We start from the raw sequence: 19,067 nt of genomic DNA, 5'->3' as shown, positions 1-19,067 counted from the left end.
CCAATCAAAACTATGTCAGTTGACCAATCAGAACACAGTATGCAACCGAAAGGTGGGGTTTAAGGAAACTGAATCTTTTGAACCGCTTCGCGCAAACCGTTTGGGGATCTCTGAGAATTGAGGTAATTTTAAAATGATATTTTGACAAAATGACAATGTTTTTTAACCTTTGATGGATTTAAACCTAATGTACAGGACTTATAAACAGTGATAGGAAGCTTAGAATTTTCATCTTACTGGCTCTTTAACACCCCAACACACTGTATTTTCATATTATCACTTTAGTTAATACTACATTATGAAATAGTATAAATGAAAGTGTATAATTACTACAGTTTTTTTCGTGAGGGATATGACCTTTTATGGCACTACCATTTTTTGTTTATGCACTAGAGGGCTTTTGCCTGTGAGAAACATTCTCAGCTAAATGTTATTTAAGAGTGTGTTATAATTAAATTAACAGTACATTTCGATATTTTGTTCAAGTACTGCGTCACTTCATGTACCCCAGTTTGAGAATCACTGTTTTAGACTATGACAGGACACAAGATATATTTTATTTAAATACTCTTGATTTTCTTGATGTTTTTGAAAGACACTTGATTTTCAAGAAGTGACACTGGTTAATTATATATTTATTCATAAGCCCCTGGGTAAGCAGGACGTGGCAGCTGTGAAAGTAGCAGAACATTTCTACCAAATTCAAAAACTTAAGCCCTTTTCACACTGCAAGGTTGAGCGTCACTGTTGCTCAGGGGTGTTAAACTCAGTTATTGAAGACCACAACTCTGCAGAGATAAGATGAGCAATGTGTGAATGCACTCATTTGTTAATATGCACGCTGAAGAAACTATGTGCTGCTCATGCTTGTGGTGTGAAACCAGCCTTAAAGTAACTTCAACTAAAGAATAAAACTAGAAAGTTATATTTTTGGACTCCATAATGTTTAGGACTGAAAAGAGAGGAAGAAATTTGAGCATGATACTTGCTGTCATTCTCAATTCCCAGGGAATGCATGACCTGATGAAATGTAAACCCTGTTTGCAACTGAAATTAGTTAGTATAAAAATGTAGTCCACTCAGAATTAAAAACTGGAGAGAACTGAAGGAGAAATTAAGTTCCTACCCTAAATCACTTTTTGTCTTGACAGGGAACTTACTAAAACAAAGACCTTTGGTCTGTGAGAGCGGATCTCTCAATGGCTACACAGAAGATAAACTTCATCACCTGGAATGTAAATGGACTTAGACAAAACAGAGAACAGAAACTTCACGAACTGCAAAGTGCAGATGTTGTTTTCTTACAAGAGACACACATTGGCATAGGAGATGAAAATATTGTAGAAGCCTATAAGGATGAGTGGTACATTTTCTTCACAACGTACACCTCCTCCAGCAAGGGAACAGCCATACTAGTGAGGAAAGAACTAGATTTTGAACACACAAGTAATGAGAGGGATCATTGTGGCGCTTATGTTGTGTTGAAGTGTAAACTGGGAGGTCAGCTGTACACTCTGGTTAGTGTTTATAATCATGAAACAGACACAAAAACTCTTGATAATCTTTCAAGATACCTGCAGTCAATGGCCACAGGGCTGCTGGTGATCGGTGGAGATTTCAACACGGTTCTCAATCCATTTATTGACAGACAATGTAACACCAACATAAATCATAGGAAGCTGCTGTCTCTGGAGAGGTTCATGAAATCTCTTCAGCTGGTTGATGTGTGGAGAAGAAGGAACCCCATGAAGCAGGATTGTACGTACTTCATAAGAGACTCTCCTGTGTCCAGGCTGGATTACTTCTTTGTTCCAGAAGAATGTATGTGGCGTGTCAGAAGTTGTGAAATCAGAGACTCAAGAATTTCAGACCATCGGCCTGTGTCTTTAGAGCTCAACATCCCTGCAGAGCCTTTTAAGGAGCATCTCCAAAAACAAACAAGCTTGGAACTGCTGAATTTAAAAAAGGATCTTTTGCCAGAAGAGATGGGTTTATTATTGGAAGAAGAAAGCTCACATGCAGTCAGTGAAGTTGACATTGTGTCAGCTGTAAATTCTCTTCAGGTGTCAGACACATCGAGACCAGATGGCATCCCAGTTTCCTTCTATCGAGACAACATTCAGCTCATAATTCCATACATAAAGATGCTCTATGAGGGAATCCACAGAGGTGCATTTAACTGTCCTGAGAGATATTTTAATGAATCTCTGAAAAGTATACTTAAAGATAGTCATCACTTTTTTAACGTCGACTATCTAATCATCGCAACTATTCTGGCAAGATATCTAGATGATTTCTTGAAGCCTGTTTCAAAGGGGAAGCTAAAAGATCCAGCTATTGTCATGATCACTTCTAAAACGCCCTGCACTCAGAGAATGCTGTGCCATCTTAAGGATGAGTTAGAGGAGCAAAACCAGTCAAATTCAACTCTTTATCGAGACTTTCTTACTGTGGAAAATCTCCTTAGAGATTCAGAAAAGTTTTCTGCTCAGGAAGACAACTTGCTGTGTCAGGGCTGCCCTTTGACCCCAGTACTCATACCTTCAACACTAAAATGCTATGCATTAAAGCTATGCAAGGATTTAGAAAATTATGCAATTCATGTTTTTGAACCAAATGTGATAGTCTGCATTCCACCCGAGGACCTAGATAAGGTAGTTACAATGGGAAACGGGACCAATGAAGAATATTATATTGAAACACTATCCAGCGGAAAAAGAGATAAACTGCATAATGAGTCTCCAGGTGAGGAGTGTGATGAACTGAAGGAAGATGAAGACAAAAATTTTCCTGAAAGTGAAATGGAGAGTCAGGAGTGTGAAGAAAGTGATTACAGGTCTAATGGACATGAGAAAAAATATAAATCAATGGATGGAAGGTGAGGATTGCGTATCAATTATCAAGAAGATAACTAATAATATTTGGTGGACTTAATTATTAGAGAAATAAAACACCCAATGTGTGTGTTCCTGTATTGGACAAACATTTTTTATTCTCACCTACAGTAGGTGGACAACCAGAATGGGTAATACTGCACAGGTGTTAACTGCAAGTCAGTCGCGTGTTAAAACAATTTGTGAAACTGCCGCCAGGTGGCGCAAAGGGGGGATTGGAAACTGAACCTAATTGTAAATGTTGGTTTGTAAACGGAGATGAAAGGACGAAGTAAAACAACAATAACATTATAATATAACATTGTAACATCCTTAAAAACCATTAGAACATTTACAGTTAGTCAATTTCAAAACATGGGATAGTCTTAGGCTACAGTCTATGCATCAAAAGATTAAAGAAAGACCTTTACACAAAGGCTATATATATATATATATATATATATATATATATATATATATATATATATTATATATTATATATATATATATATATATATATATATATATATATATATATATATATATATATATATATACATTCACCTAAAGGATTATTAGGAACACCATACTAATACTGTGTTTGACCCCCTTTCGCCATCAGAACTGCCTTAATTCTACGTGGCATTGATTCAACAAGGTGCTGAAAGCATTCTTTAGAAATGTTGGCTCATATTGATAGGATAGCATCTTGCAGTTGATGGAGATTTGTGGGATGCACATCCAGGGCATGAAGCTCCCGTTCCACCACATCCCAAAGATGCTCTATTGGGTTGAGATCTGGTGACTGTGGGGGGCATTTTAGTAGAGTGAACTCATTGTCATGTTCAAGAAACCAATTTGAAATGATTCGAGCTTTGTGACATGGTGCATTATCCTGCTGGAAGTAGCCATCAGAGGATGGGTACATGGTGGAAAAAAGGGATGGACATGTTCAGAAACAATGCTCAGGTAGGCCGTGGCATTTAAACGATGCCCAATTGGCACTAAGAGGCCTAAAGTGTGCCAAGAAAACATCCCCCACACCATTACACCACCACCAGCAGCCTGCACAGTGGTAACAAGGCACGATGGATCCATGTTCTCATTCTGTTTACGCCAAATTCTGACTCTACCATCTGAATGTCTCAGCAGAAATCGAGACTCATCAGACCAGGCAACATTTTTCCAGTCTTCAACTGTCCAGTTTTGGTAAGCTGGTGCAAATTGTAGCCTCTTTTTCCTATTTGTAGTGGAGATGAATGGTACACGGTGGGGTCTTCTGCTGTTGTTTCTCACAGGACTGCTGCATACTGGATGTTTTCCCTTTTCACACCATTCTTTGTAAACTCTAGAAATGGTTGTGCGTGAAAATCCCAGTAACTGAGCAGATTGTGAAATACTCAGTCCAACAACCATACAACGCTCAAAATTGCTTAAATCACCTTTCTTTCCCATTCTGACATTCAGTTTGGAGCTCAGGAGATTGTCTTGACCAGGACCACACCCCTAAATGCACTGAAGCAACTGCCATGTGATTAGTTGATTAGATAATTGCATTAATGAGAAATTGAACAGGTGTTCCTAATAATCCTTTAGGTGTGTGTGTGTGTGTGTAAATGTATATATTAAAAGCTAAATGTTTTCATTTTGGTTCATTCTTGGTTAAAAAAAAAAATCTTCAGGTTCCATTTGCAGAGCGAAATGAGCACGGTCCAGCATTTAGAAATAATTCTTATTAAGTCTGTTATTATTCTTGATTTTTCAAACTGCTAACAGTTTGCATTTTTGAATTATGCCTTAAATGTGTGACCAAAAAAATCGCGCTGGTGCCATGCACTTTGCAGACGCAGCGACAGCACTCGCGGTGGCAGAACAATCATTTTGGTTGGCCACCTACTGTACATGCGAAAGTTGCACTTTATATATACAAGTGCTGGTCATATAATTAGAATGTCTTCAAAAAGTTGATTTATTTCACTAATTTAATTCAAAAACTGGAACTTGTATATTATATTCATTCCTTACACACAGACTAATATATTTCTAATGTTTATTTCTTTTAATTTGGATTCTGACAAGATTCTACACTGACAAGATCTAAAGCACTGAAAAGTCTGTATGCCCTCTTTGAGAAAATCTTTGAATCTAAAGATTTATTTTGAAGAACGTCAACGCTGTTATCACAATATCAAAGGAAAATGTACTTCTGATCACAAATTGGCTGATTTAAAGGTATTTTTATCATGATTTCATTAGTGTCATGTCCTCTTAGCATTTATGCTAAGGGTGAAGGGCTTGGCAAAAAAAAAAAAAAAAAGTTTCAATTCAGTTACTATCAAACTCTGTTACTAAGGTAGAGTAAACAAAGCTGACAACAGTGTAACAGAACTGACAGTCCATCAGATAATTCTTTAAATTCAGTTACTTTACAGTTCTGTTACTTAAAAGATCAACTCTGTTTATGAACTATTTTCACAAAAAACTATACAATTGTTATTTAAAATCTCATAAACATTATTGAGATATAATGCACCTTTATGATATCTTAACAACATTTCTCTTTTTTATTGGATATTGTATATAATACATTTTCAGATGAAAAATATTTGCTCCAAACAGACAATTCTGTTAAGACATAGTTATTTTTATTTTGCATAGGTGAAATATTATTTCAGTACCAAATGTTGGAATGTAAGAACCGTTTGTCTAGTGATACAAGGATTTTTCATGTCATGATGTATTGTTATTTCTACACATTGCCTAATTTGGCCGTAATGGAGTCGACAAAAATATCATAAAGACATTTTTTTTTTTCGTTAAAAGTAAAAAAAAAAAAAAAAAAATGAAGTAACTTGTGTTTGGCAAGCACTGGATTATTAAAACTGAATATGTTTTCAATAAGATACTGGAAAGAATTTCTATTAGTGAAGTTTTTTTTCTTAACTTGAGAAATGACAAATGACAAATGTATCTCCAATTATAGGATCACCCATACACACACACACACACACACACACACACACACACACACACACACACATATATACATATATATATTCTTTTGTTCAGATGGCAAATTTTGTACAGCTTTTGATTCATTGATTGACTGATTTAGTTGCTTGCTTACTCATATTTAATTCTTTATTGCAGGACAACCATGTATGCAGTTGTTATCTTGCATGACTCAGATGAGTTGTTGGTGGCACCAACAAACTGGTTGAGCGAAGACAAGAAACAGTGTTACTGGCCCCCATTCAAATCACCAGAGAAGTGCATGGAAGCTGTTGAGAACCGTCTTGAGCCCTCAACAGGAGAGAAACCATGGGAGAAATTAGCTATTCTGTTTCGATCAGAATATGGTAAGTTACTACCTTAACTATCTCTCTCTCTCTCTCTCTCTCTCTCTATATATATATATATACATAGATATAATTTTATTTTATTGTAGGCACTTATGAGCAGGCCAAGGAAATGCAAGCAGAAATGAGTGAGCAGAAAGAACAGTATGTAATAAACTCTTATACATATAATATAATAAAATAATATATAGTTATTTGTTAGTTATATTGTTATTTTACGTAAACAGACCTGTAACACAAAACAATCAAGTAATAGAAACATCTCCACTTTCTCCTAGGCCATCACAGTCTGCTCTGTCAGGAATTTTCTCTCATGGTAAGCCAACTAATTGTGTACTATCAGTTTAAATGAGAGATTGTACTTTTCATTTTTATATCCCTACAACTGATTTTGCACAACTGATTTTGTTTTAAGAGGGGAAAGATTTTCAAATTCTTAAAAAACAAAAAACAATCGATGTAAGGTGTTTCTTTTTTTGTTGTTGATTTCTTTAGGCATTTTGGCCAAAAACATTCAACCCATAATGGCCTTTTATCAATAAAACAATTATTGTGCTGTTGATTTAATAGAAAATTGATGTGTATGAATTATCTTACAGGTACTAAGAGAAAACTTGAAACATGTGATTCACATACCTGTGCAAAGTTACATCCAGGCAAGTCATTCTGAGTGTGTAAAAAAAATCTGAATCCGATTCTGATTTATCTCTTATCTCCCATTTATATATATATATATATATTGGTATTCGTATATTAAAAAAGACCAGAGTCGTTGTAACACATGATTAGAAGTAATCTGCCGGTCAAGGCATTTAAGTAAGAGGGGTGAAATCAATATTACACATGATATCCATCCTCCTGATGTGACAGGAGAAGCTGTAAGTCTGTGTGTACAAATCTAATGGATTTACAGGACTAATCATGTAGTCAATTTTATTTTGTGCCTATTAATGATTTCTTATATTTTAACTGAAACCAAACATGAAAAGGCAAAAATCAATGGATTATCGAGATATATCATACATTGTACTTAGACATTCTTAGTGAACTTTCAGTGCTTTTCCATCAAAAATTAAATACACAAAAATGTGACTTGGGCCTGGTGGGGGGGAAAGGGAGGAGGGAAAAGAGAAAGCGAGCTTCAGGATAAGGGGAGAAGTTTGTGCAAGGCAGTATCTTGCTCTTTCTGTGAGATCCTCTCTCCATTTTAGTGAGATTTATTGCAGCCTGTTTGCTTTTGTGTTGTGTCTTAGCAGGAAACCCATCCTTTAAACAGAATACAGATATGTTCATATTGAAGAGTGCGAAGCAGATCATGATGGAAGTTAAAATTAGAATTCAAAATATTAACAGCACAGACCAAACATCAATTGAACAAAAAAACAACATATTGTAAGTACTTGTGAATCATTATGTAAAAAATATATATAATTCCAAAGCAGTGTCCAGTTACATTTATTTTCTTCATGATTTAGAGATGCCATTGCAAAAATGGACAAGATGGATAAAGACCAAAGAAGAAAGGAAACCATAGGTGTTTTTGGAAAGACAGGACAAGGAAAAAGCTCCCTATTAAATGCAATCTTGGGATTAAATTATTTCCTGCCATCTGGTAGTTTTGGTGCCTGTACATCTGTTGTAACTCAGGTGGAAGCAAATCTGATCGATTCCAACTACACAGCAGAGATTGATCTCATCTCTAAAGAGGTTATTTATTAACCTTTATCTTATCATATGTATGTATTAGGGGTGTATGATATACGAATTAATTTGAACCATTTGGTACGAGGCTTTAGGTTCGGTACGCATTACAAACTGAATAATTAATTGGACTAATCCTATTACATTTGTACATGTACATGTATCTGCCCAGTGGTGTAGCAGACAGGCACGCAGGGCACTATTACTATTATAATTATTAGAACTATTATTATTATGAAGTTACTTTTATTATTAATTTAAAATTATAATTAATTTGCCCCGCAATATTACCGCATAACTGACACACTGCGAGGACAACAAAATATTAAGCTATTTACTTCTCTAAATGTTTTTCCAAAAGGTCTTTTTAAAGCAGGTTTATTATACAATAAATTAAAGGCTTATCATTAAAAATTTAACACTGCAGTCATCCATAAAAATCTATGAAATAAAAAGTTTTAGCCTAGTTCAAGCACCAACTTCCAAAAACAACCTGTTTAACACAAAACAGAAATATGCTTCTTCTAATTTTTTTTTCACAATGTACTACGGCCACAAGAGGAAAGTAAAGGGTATAAATGAAAACAGTAAGCTATATACTGTTATCAGCATTTGTTGAAGTATACAGATAATATGCAGCGTCAGATGCCGATAGCTCAGTCATTACTCAGTCGATCCGTTTTTACTTTCACTTTCTGCATTGAATTGACTGAAATTAATATGCACACCTGCATAACTCTTGCCTTCTTGAAGAAATAATTATTCTGGTTAAAAGAAATATTACCCACATTGCGACATAGTCCTAAGCAAAAACAATTACAACCCCCCGACATACCAAAAATATTTACACACACACACATATATATATAATCAAAAGTTGGTCACACAATAAATATTAAGATTTTTTTTCCCCTGGTAGTCTTTCAAATAATTATGAACATTTTTATTATATTTAGATACAGAAGAACTTTGAATATAAAAAAACTTAAACTCCAAGTCTGCCAATCAAATCAACTGTTCCTGCTCCTTCCTAGACTGGATCTCTTCTCTCCACTTTCCCTAATTGCAGATTCAGTTATTAGCTCTGTCAGCATTAATATTTTTATACTTAGATTTTTTGGGGGATGGATCAAACTGTAACACCGTTTGTCCCAACCAGACGTGATGCGAAGCGATATCTTTTCCATGTAGTTTTTGTCCTAACCACCCCTGGGCTACACCCCTAGTATGTATATATAAACACATTGTGAAGGAAATAGTCTTTTGTTTGTTTTGCAGGAATTGGAAAATGAGATTACTTCAACTGACAACAGGACCGAAACTGTTATAGAAAGAATCACTGCACTGTATGGAGCTGATGCAGTTAAGAAAACACTGGAAGAACTGAAGAGAGATGACAAATATGCCAAAATTGATAACTTTTTGTCTACCACGACAAAAACTATTTCACACACTGAAGTAAGAGCTGAATATATATGGAGTAGTCATATGGTCATATGGCACCTGGTCAAACTTTTAGTCCATTAAATATTTCTCAGGTTTTATTTAATTTAGCAGGTTAGGTACATAGGCACTCAGCTTGAAGTCATTGCTATAAGAAAAAAAAAAACGATTAAACTATTAAAAACTAGTAAACATTTACACCGATATAATAGTTATGACTAGTGATGCCACGATACCAAAATGTGTTAGTATTTGGTACCAATACCACTGAAAATCCACGGTTCTCTGTACCAATTTTGGTACCAAAGCAAAAGACAAAAACACTTTAATTTAGTCCAAACAGCATTCATTTCAATTTGACATTCAAATTAAAATATTTAATAATATTCATAACAGAATGTGTTTCCCACAGCCTTGTAGTCTTATTTGTGCTGGCATACATATATGCAAATTCATTCTCTGCCAGCAGGAGGCGCTTGTACAGCGCGAGATAGAGGTTTCCCTGGTAACGGCTGTAATCAAATAAGTGCACAGCCTGCAGCTGCTCAGGCATTACAGGCAAGATGAAGTCAAAATGACATCCATCATTTTCTGAAGACAGTCGGATTCCTTCAGAAATACATTGATATAAAAACAACCGCACTGGGTTTAGACTTTGACTTGTGCAGTGCTCCTGTTTATTCAATAAAGTCAAAGCCTTTTGGAAAATCTATTTGTGGCGGTGAGTTTTGATATTGTGGCAGACGCCTCAAATAAATCATTGTATGGGAAACACAATGAAACTTACCTGTTTGAATGCTTTCATTTGATCCAGGTGTCTGTCTGTATTTTGGTGTGTTTCCTCCTGATTTCATCATCTCTAAGTGCTTTATGAAGAGAGCGCATCTGCACACCTTCCAAGAAGCTGGTTAACTGGGTACTCAGTACCATAACATTTACATTTTTTTTAGAACCGACTTGGTACCGAAGTACTGGGTCTTTTGACATCACTAGTTATAACTAAGCCTTTTATTGTACTATAGAGGTTGTTATGAGGGGAATGGAACGATATTATGTACTTTTGTGCAAAATTTTAAAACTTATGAAGAAACAATTCATAATTGGGCAAAACTGTGTGGATGATAGCATTCACAAGGATTAATCAGATTTAAGAGAGAGATGATTTAGATGCTTTATAGCAACATAAAACTGCCGTTATAGAAGACACACATTTGTTTGATTGGAGCTTAAAAACCTTTTTTAACACTGCTGATAACTAGCCCCATCTTCCTCTATTTTCATATATAAATAAAATAAATATAAATGTTTTCTGACTATTAAATCAGCGTTATTTACTTGAACAGGTCTCCAAGGAATTTACCAATGATGTTGCTCATTACATAAAACATGGTGACTGGTACTGGCCTCTTGTGAAAAGTGTGACAATCAAGATACCAAACCGTCGTGAACTCCTGGAGCACATTGTGCTTGTTGATCTTCCTGGGACTGGAGACTGCAACAAAATTAGAGATGACCTGTGGAAAACTGTAAACCCTGCGCTCTTTAAAACTATGAAATATGTAAATTCTGTCATGATTTACTCACTGTCACCCTCATGTAGTTCCAATCCAGTACAAGATCCTTTCTTCATTCAAATTTACATGATGAGCTCTGATTCATGAACAAATTATTCTGTTGAGTCATGACGATGATGGTATTAGATGGCAAAATTTTCATATTTGGATGAAGAATTTCATTAACAGTGGAATACATATAAAATTCAACCTCAGCAATGTGCAGTTTAAAGCACTACTACAGGTTTGCCAGGTATATTTTACTCAGTTTTTATCTTTCTAATTCCACAGAAACTGAGAGAGTGCTCTTCTGTGTGGATTGTAAGTAATATCAGTCGAGCTATTGATGACACAGACCCCTGGAGTATAATACAGCACTGCATTCAAGACCTGGGACCAGGAGGAGAGTGCAGAAACATTGACTTCATCTGTACTAAAACTGATGACATTGATCCGGAAGAATATATAGGGTTAGAATAAAGAGATCCTTGTCAAGAATCTGCATTTCTTGTATTAAAATAGGAAAATATTCTAAGTAATGTTTTTACTTTTTTTTAAATTATTTAATATATCTTACATATTTATTTCAGATCTGTACCCCACCCTGAAGAACAAATGTCTTTAGACAAGGTTTGGTAAATTTACAAGCAAATGTATAATATGTTTTTCTGTATTATTTTAATGCAGTCTTCTAAAAATTCAGTGCACTTTAAAAGGCTAATAATTAACAATGGATTGCTCTACAAAGTTTATACATGCCTGATCTGACTTACTGGCTAATACATATATAATAATCTTGCACACTTTCATCCATTTAATTAAATATCACTGGATTATCTGATTTGTATATATATTGTTTATATTTTTCAGAACCCAACATGGTGCATAATTCACAGGAACAACCGTGCAAAGGAACTTGTGAAAAATAAGTTTAAAAATCTTGAAATCATGGTATATATGTGAACTCAAACATTCTTATTCTTATTCAAACATGTACGTATTCTTATTCTTATTGTTATTCTTATTCAGAAATCAAAAGCCAGATTCATTATTGACGTCTTCACTGTCAGCTCCAAGGCATACTTAAATAAAATTCCACATCTGGAACCTGCTGAAACAGGTAATCAAGTGAATTTTTGTTTGAACAGTTTGTGTGTCTTATTACTCCTGCTCACTTAAAAAATTACATTTTGCCAATAATCTGTAGAAATCAAAAAGCTGCAAGACTTTCTGAAGAACACTAACAGGAGAATTAACCGAGAACTGACCAGAGATTATGTCAATGAAGCAAAGGGAGTTTTATCTTTCATTCAAAGTGTCCAACTAGATACAGATGAAAAAATGGTCTGAATTATTGATATTTTACTTGTCTTCTGAAATCAGCCAATAGGTTTGTTGAGAAATTTACTGCTACATTGCTTTGTGTTTTAGGTGGAGAAAAAAGCTGAAGTCCATGAAGCTTTGCTGAAGAATCTAGAAGAGGCACTGAAGGAGTTGGATTGTCAGTTGGATTCACTTTCTAAGATTTTGGATCAATGTCTCTCCAAAGGAGTGGAGGAATCAGTGGAACAGTGTGTTAACACTAAAAACTCCATGATTGCATCTGTAAGTGTGATTCTGTTGTATGTGAAATGTAGAAATGTTTGAAAAGCCATTTTTTTGGGCTTTCTATTGGGAATGATATTTGTGCTTTCTGAATCAGGTTGCACCTCCTGATAAAAGGGGATTCCATAGAACCCTTCAAGCATTGTACAAGAACAAAGGATTCTACTGGCCAAAGAACAGGGATAAACCGCTAGATCTAAACATGTGCTTGGCCAAACACATGCACGACAACATCTTTGAGAAATTTAATTTAATTTTTCCGTAAGTTCTGCTGTCATTCCCCATCCACTATAACTTCAGTTGATAAAAATAAAACAGTTTAGAGTGTTAGATGAGCAGTGTATTGGAATATATGAGCACATCTATATCAGCTAGTGGTATATATCTGAGCCTGGAGCACAAAACCAGTCTTAAAGGCCATTGGCCATAAGGTAGCCTCAGCCTAGTATGAAATGTGGCATACCCGTAACCCATGTTTTTCCAACCTTAAACCCATGAAAGTGCACTGGAATGGCAGTCAAACCCATGAACTTGTACTAGATTGATGTACTCCGAGTTCCGACGTCACACAGCACACGAAATAACGATGGCAGCCCCTACGAATAATACTGCCTATGGATGCAGTGTTTATGCAGGTGGTACACGTTGAAAAAACGATTTTAGGTCAATGTAACGTTGCAATAAAATTAATAATCTAGCTACATTTCCTTGCGCTCAGAAAGTTTTACATAACTTGCCTAGAATGGTACAAAGTCGTTAGTAGTGGTTACGAGCATCAGAACTAACGTTATAGCGACTGACTGGGATGAGGAAGAGGTGGCAAGAGCCAACATGTATGATGGCCCACAGCCGTGTAATTTCGATCGAGCCAGTCGTGAGAGGGCAAATGAGGAATTGCCAAGAACTGATGTCCGTCAAAGCCTATGCATGGTCCGAGGAGAATGAGTGGAGAGTTGGAGAAGAGTCCTGGTGAGATGCTATCATTTAGCATCGCAGCAATGAGCACTGGAGCTAGTCTACGAGCAGCAGTGCACAATAACGACACAATTTTTTTTTACTGTCATTGAGTAGCACAGAGTGAAAAAAATCAACGTTTTCTTTATATCTAGTGGCAGTGATCCTGTTGTTAGTTCAGATAAGTACCAGTAACCTTTGTCATAGTGTCATAGAACTGATAAACTTTGTCTTTGTCATCTAGAAATAGAAGGCATCATGCTAGCTATATGGACGTTTCTACACGTTTATCTCTTCCTCCGGTGAAAATGTTGTTGCAAACGTAGCCGCGTGTGTGTCACTGTGTTTGGCAGGTGCTTGTGTGGGCGGTGCTGTCCATGGAAACTGCGCTGAAAAGCTTGTGCTGTAGGGAAGTGAGTGCGTTTGGGTCGCTGTTGGTCGATATCTCTCTATCTATCTGTCTGTCTATCTATCTATATATCTAATCTATCTATCTATATCTATCTATGTATTCATCTATTTATCTATAATCTGCGCTATCTGAATACTCTCGTCTACTACTCGTCTCTAGTCACTGTCAAAGCTCTCAATGCGGGCTTTGGTAAATTCTCTCCCCAACGTGACATAATGCAATGCATTGTGGGGGAAAGGAGAATCGTTGCAAACCGCTGTAAGATAGTACCTACTTTTTCATATTATATTCCGTTTTGTACCCAACAACATAAAATACAATGGATTACAGTTTAAATGTTTATTACCAACAAGCAAATTGCACAAATTCATTAAAAAATTAACCCTGCAACATGGCCTTTAAGTCGCTGGGGTGCATTTGTAGCAATAGCCATGTATGGGTCAAAGTTATCAAATTTTTATGTCAAAAATCATTAGGATATTAAGTAAAAATCATGTTCCATGAAGATATTCTGTAAATTTCCTACCGTAAATATATCAAAACCTAATTTTTGATTAATGACGGAGCAAATTCCGGGGTTTTCGCACCGTGGTGCTTGGGCCCTAATAAATTGAAACTTATGACTGGTTTTGTGGTCCAGGGTCACACATACTGACACAAACATTTTATTTATATATATATATATATATGTGTGTGTGTGTGTGTGTGTGTGTGTGTGTGTGTCTATATATATATATATATATATATATATATATATATATATATATATACCCAAAAGTTTGGAAACATTACTATTTTTTATGTTTTTGAAAGAAGTTTCTTCTGCTCATCAAGCCTGCATTTATTTGATCAAAAATACAGAAAAAAATGTAATATTGTGATATATTATTACAATTTAAAATAATTGTTTTTAAATTTATTATACTTTAAATTGTCATTTATTTCTGTGATGCAAAGATGCATTTTTAGGATCATTATCACATGATCCTTTAGAAATTATTCTAATATGATGATTTATTATCAAAGCTGGAAACAGTTCTGCTGCTTAATATTTTTTCAGAACATGTGATACTTTTTTAGCATACTTTGATGAATAAAAAGTACAAAAATAAAAATAAAAATAAGAAGCTATGTTTTTAAAATATAAATATTTTGTAATAACAATATACACTACTGGTCAGTAATTTGGGGTCAGTCATTTTTTTTCTTCTTTTTTTTTTTTAATAAAATCAATACTTTTATTCAGCAAGGATGTGTTAAATTGATAAAAAGTGATAGTAAAGAAAATATATTATTAGAATATATATTATTAGAAATGTTTTTTTATTTTGAATAAATGCAGTTCTTTTTAACATTTTATTCATCAAATATATTAGACAGCAGAACTGTTTCCAACACTCATAATAAATCAGAATATTAGAATGATTTCTAAATGATCATGTGATAGACTGGATGTTACATGTGACACTGAAGGCTGGAGTATTGATGCTGAAAATTCAGCTTTGCATCACAAGGAATAAATTATTTTTTAAAGTATATTCAAATAGAAAACTATTATTTTAAGTTTTAATAATATTTCACAATATTATTGTTTTTTCTGTATTTTTGATCAAATAAATGCAGGCTTGATGAGCAAAAGAAACTTTCAAACTTTCAAAAACATTAAAAATAGTAATGTTTCCAAACTCTTGGTCTGTACTGTGTATATATATATAATATATATATATATATATATATATATATATATATATATATATATATATATATATATATATATATATTAAGGATGTAACGATATCAAAATCTCACAATATGATTATATCCCGATATGAAATCCATGATACGATATTGTGATGGTTAAAAAAAAACAAAGACAAATGAAGATTTGAAAAAAAAAAAAATACATTTTGTATATTTTAAAGTTATTTTATCTAATTCTCTTTGATAAGAGCTCCAACCCATGTTCTTAATAAAACTTTAGTTAGAAAAAAGTAAAGCACCTGAAGACTCTTTTTTTATTTGTGATATACTGCTTCAGTCTAAATTACATTCACACTGGTGTTTTAGGATGCCAAAAAAAGTAGAATATAGTAATAATAATGACAAAAATTACAGTAATAGACATATTGTAAAACAATTGAAATGTAAAATAAATTACAGTTATTATTATTTATTTTTATTTTTTGCACTTTACACATCAGTAGAGAAATTACAATACTTCTTTCCTAATTTCTATACTTGAAAGAGATATTTTAAATTTGGACTGAATTTAAACCACTAGATGTCAGCAATTCATACTGCACTTTTAAGCTTTTATTTTGACAGAAACAGCAGTAGAGCTTTTATTTTGAAGGAAAACTCCAGCTTCAGTTAAAATATTTTTTTTGCATTCTGATGTGCAGAAATCACCGGATCATGAGCTGTCACCTGAATGAAGTGTGTGGCGAAAAAACAGACTTGGTTTTAGTTCATTTGACAGATACCGTGCCAAAGCATAATGGCCCAAAACACAACTTTAAAGACCTTTTATGTTAGAATAATAAGTTTTAAAATATTTTTCAAACAACATTTTTGCCCAGAAGACCTATCGTTTTTATATCCTCATGTGACCACGATAATATCAAGACGGTTTTGCTAATGTGATATCATGATATTGATAATATCGTTACATCCGTGTGTATGTGTATATATAAGGTGGGTGCAAGGACTGGAATTGAGAACCACTGGTCTAGGATGACCTATCAGAACACATTTGGTCTTGTGTTATTTAACACTTTTTTTCTTCATTACTAAAGTGTTGATGACAATATGAAAACAGGAAAATCAGTGCAGGAACAGATTGATAAATTCAGTATCATCCGAAATGGCAGTGCTTACTCATCATCTTCCATGCTATACCACATGGAAAACTTCATCAAAACAGAGGCAAGTTGTCTTTATTTTATATAAAGTTGTCTTTTATTTTATTCTATTTTATACTTTCATCTACAGATAACTCTATTCCAATGAATGATAACTATTTTGCAAGCAACAGAATTTGTTATCTTTATACATCTTTTGCATTGTCTCCAAAAATATAATTGCCAAGTTTAAAGTGTCAAAATGCAAAGGCCTTCTGAATGCAGAAAAGCTATTTTCTGCTAAATAATTTCCTCCTGCATATGTATTTTAATAATTATCTGTGTTTACCTTCTCATAAGGAAACCAAAGTGAAGGTATTGCTCAAAAGAGAAGTTGTTGTGAGAAAGAAGAAAATCTTCTCATCAATCGAAACAACTATTCAGAATCGAATGACTGCTGGCTATGAGCGTAAGGAAGCATTTAAAACAACACACACTAATTTCAGTTTATTTAACTTTTGCCTACCTGAGGTTGCACAAATCTGTTAAAAGACCACAAATGAAACCAGCCTTCACATTTTTGTCCTTATATAATTAATTATAGTTTTTCTCTCAGAGACATTCTATGTGTGTATTGCATATAATAAATATTAACAGAATATCAATTAATATTAAATGTTACCTATTACAGAAGCTGCAAAGTTGAAAGGAGATCAAGCAATGAAGAGGAGGGAGAATAAAATAACAGAAACAATTGATTTGTTAAAACACAGCATGTTCGAAGATGCAAAAATGGAAGTTCTGAATCAGTTCAAGGATTTAAAGGTATTTGTATTTCACAAAATCAACACAAAAACTGTCTTCTTTTTCTATACCTTGACTATGTATTTTCTGTTGTTTCTTTCTAAAGGAGCATATATGCAAGACCCTTGAATCTGAGCTCAAGAGATCAGTGGAACGCTCACTTTCACAAACCAGCAGAACCCCTCTGATTGGTAAGAGAGAATATAATAACAAATTATTTAGACTCACTTTAAAATCAGGCTCAACACCCAGTGATATTTCTTTTCTAGATGTCACTGGAGAGATTGAAAGGTTGGAGAGTCTGTCAAGATCTGTCATCTGACTCATCGTTTAAAAGCAGCATGTCAGCATTTTTCAGTGAAAGTTATTTTTAAGATAATTTTTTTTCTATTATAAAGCATGCTTAAAGCTCTATTATTATTATAATTATTTCCAGTCCTTTAATTTGTTTGACTAAACGTTTGATTGTGTAACTAATCGCATAAGAAAAACAATTTTTAAGTGTAGTCTACAGCAGTTATTAACAAATACAACTAAACGTAGGCTGAAGTAGAATATGTTAGTCGTTGGGTCAGTGGACTCAATAAATAAGGTGCACTCTCGTGACCAGTCCCCAACAGGAAGCCTAAACGGAGAACCAGGTAAACTAGAAATTCATCTTGGATGATTCACATGTACAAGTTTTACAAAGAAAATGGGACAAAGATATCAAGAAACAAAAGACGGAAAAATGAAGAAAGAAGAAGGACAAACCAGGAGCATCAGGAGATCACTTCTAAAATAAGAGGAATGATAAGATTAATTAGACAACAGGAAAGAATAAATAAAACATTAATTAGGGTGACCATATGCGCCGTTCATATGGGACACGTCCCAGCCAGGATTTTAATATTGCCTAAAATATCCAGGTTTTGGCTATTTGTACTGTGCAGATTGATTGTTGTGAATCATGAGAGCTATCATAAGAGCAGAGCAGACGGCTCCTTATGCTTTTGAATCGCTTTTACGTGTATGTTCGTTCGTTTGACTTGAAGGATTGTGGCGCACTTTGTTTTTGTTTTTTTTTGGATTTGTGCGCAGCGACGCTTCAAGTCAATCGAACGAACAAACATGTGCGCATATTTGCATAGCTTTGATTGTTCCCTCTAGATCTCACCTTCTCACACGCAGCCCCACGATTGGTCGACTACGTACAATACCTGCATGTTATTGGTCAAGCTGCTCTGGATGTTTAAGGCATTATTAAAATTCTGGCTGGGTATGTCCCGTATGAACGGCGCATATGGTCACCCTAACATTAATGATAATGTTAAAAGGAATGACTGTGTGTAGTAGATTGTATTTTGAGAAGAGAAGACGAGATTGACAAGTTTTGTTAAATGAGATCGAGGCCCCAATGCCGTCTCTGGAAATAGCACTTCTTACCAGACCTCCAGTCAAAGTGAGAAAGAGAATAGGTGTCTGGCTTGAGGCTAACAATGGTTATAGAAAAATATGATTAAATGTCTCGCTTTGCAAGTACT

The 19,067-nt window shown here is 34.5% G+C and overlaps 1 protein-coding gene across 1 annotated transcript in view; it reads left to right on the top strand.

Moving 5' to 3' along the window:
- LOC113047353 (nuclear GTPase SLIP-GC-like) overlaps positions 1–18,579 on the top strand; it is a 44,728-nt gene extending 26,149 nt beyond the window's left edge. The window contains exons 2-21 of the mRNA XM_026208715.1: positions 6,024–6,232; positions 6,322–6,376; positions 6,511–6,548; positions 6,832–6,888; positions 7,426–7,624; positions 7,708–7,939; positions 9,212–9,391; positions 10,720–10,902; positions 11,221–11,399; positions 11,520–11,559; positions 11,800–11,880; positions 11,959–12,049; positions 12,137–12,273; positions 12,361–12,534; positions 12,632–12,795; positions 16,696–16,825; positions 17,101–17,209; positions 17,432–17,565; positions 17,651–17,735; positions 17,814–18,579. Coding sequence (XP_026064500.1) covers positions 6,031–6,232; positions 6,322–6,376; positions 6,511–6,548; positions 6,832–6,888; positions 7,426–7,624; positions 7,708–7,939; positions 9,212–9,391; positions 10,720–10,902; positions 11,221–11,399; positions 11,520–11,559; positions 11,800–11,880; positions 11,959–12,049; positions 12,137–12,273; positions 12,361–12,534; positions 12,632–12,795; positions 16,696–16,825; positions 17,101–17,209; positions 17,432–17,565; positions 17,651–17,735; positions 17,814–17,866 — 2,523 coding nt within the window. The 5' untranslated portion in view covers positions 6,024–6,030 and the 3' untranslated portion in view covers positions 17,867–18,579. The remainder of the gene's footprint in view (positions 1–6,023; positions 6,233–6,321; positions 6,377–6,510; positions 6,549–6,831; positions 6,889–7,425; positions 7,625–7,707; positions 7,940–9,211; positions 9,392–10,719; positions 10,903–11,220; positions 11,400–11,519; positions 11,560–11,799; positions 11,881–11,958; positions 12,050–12,136; positions 12,274–12,360; positions 12,535–12,631; positions 12,796–16,695; positions 16,826–17,100; positions 17,210–17,431; positions 17,566–17,650; positions 17,736–17,813) is intronic.
- Positions 18,580–19,067: the final 488 nt, after the last annotated feature.

Source organism: Carassius auratus, chromosome 28 (assembly GCF_003368295.1).
Source record: "Carassius auratus strain Wakin chromosome 28, ASM336829v1, whole genome shotgun sequence".
NCBI lineage: Eukaryota > Metazoa > Chordata > Actinopteri > Cypriniformes > Cyprinidae > Carassius > Carassius auratus.
The sequence above is the reverse complement of the archived record's forward strand: the minus strand, read 5'-3'. Positions and strand labels throughout refer to the sequence as shown.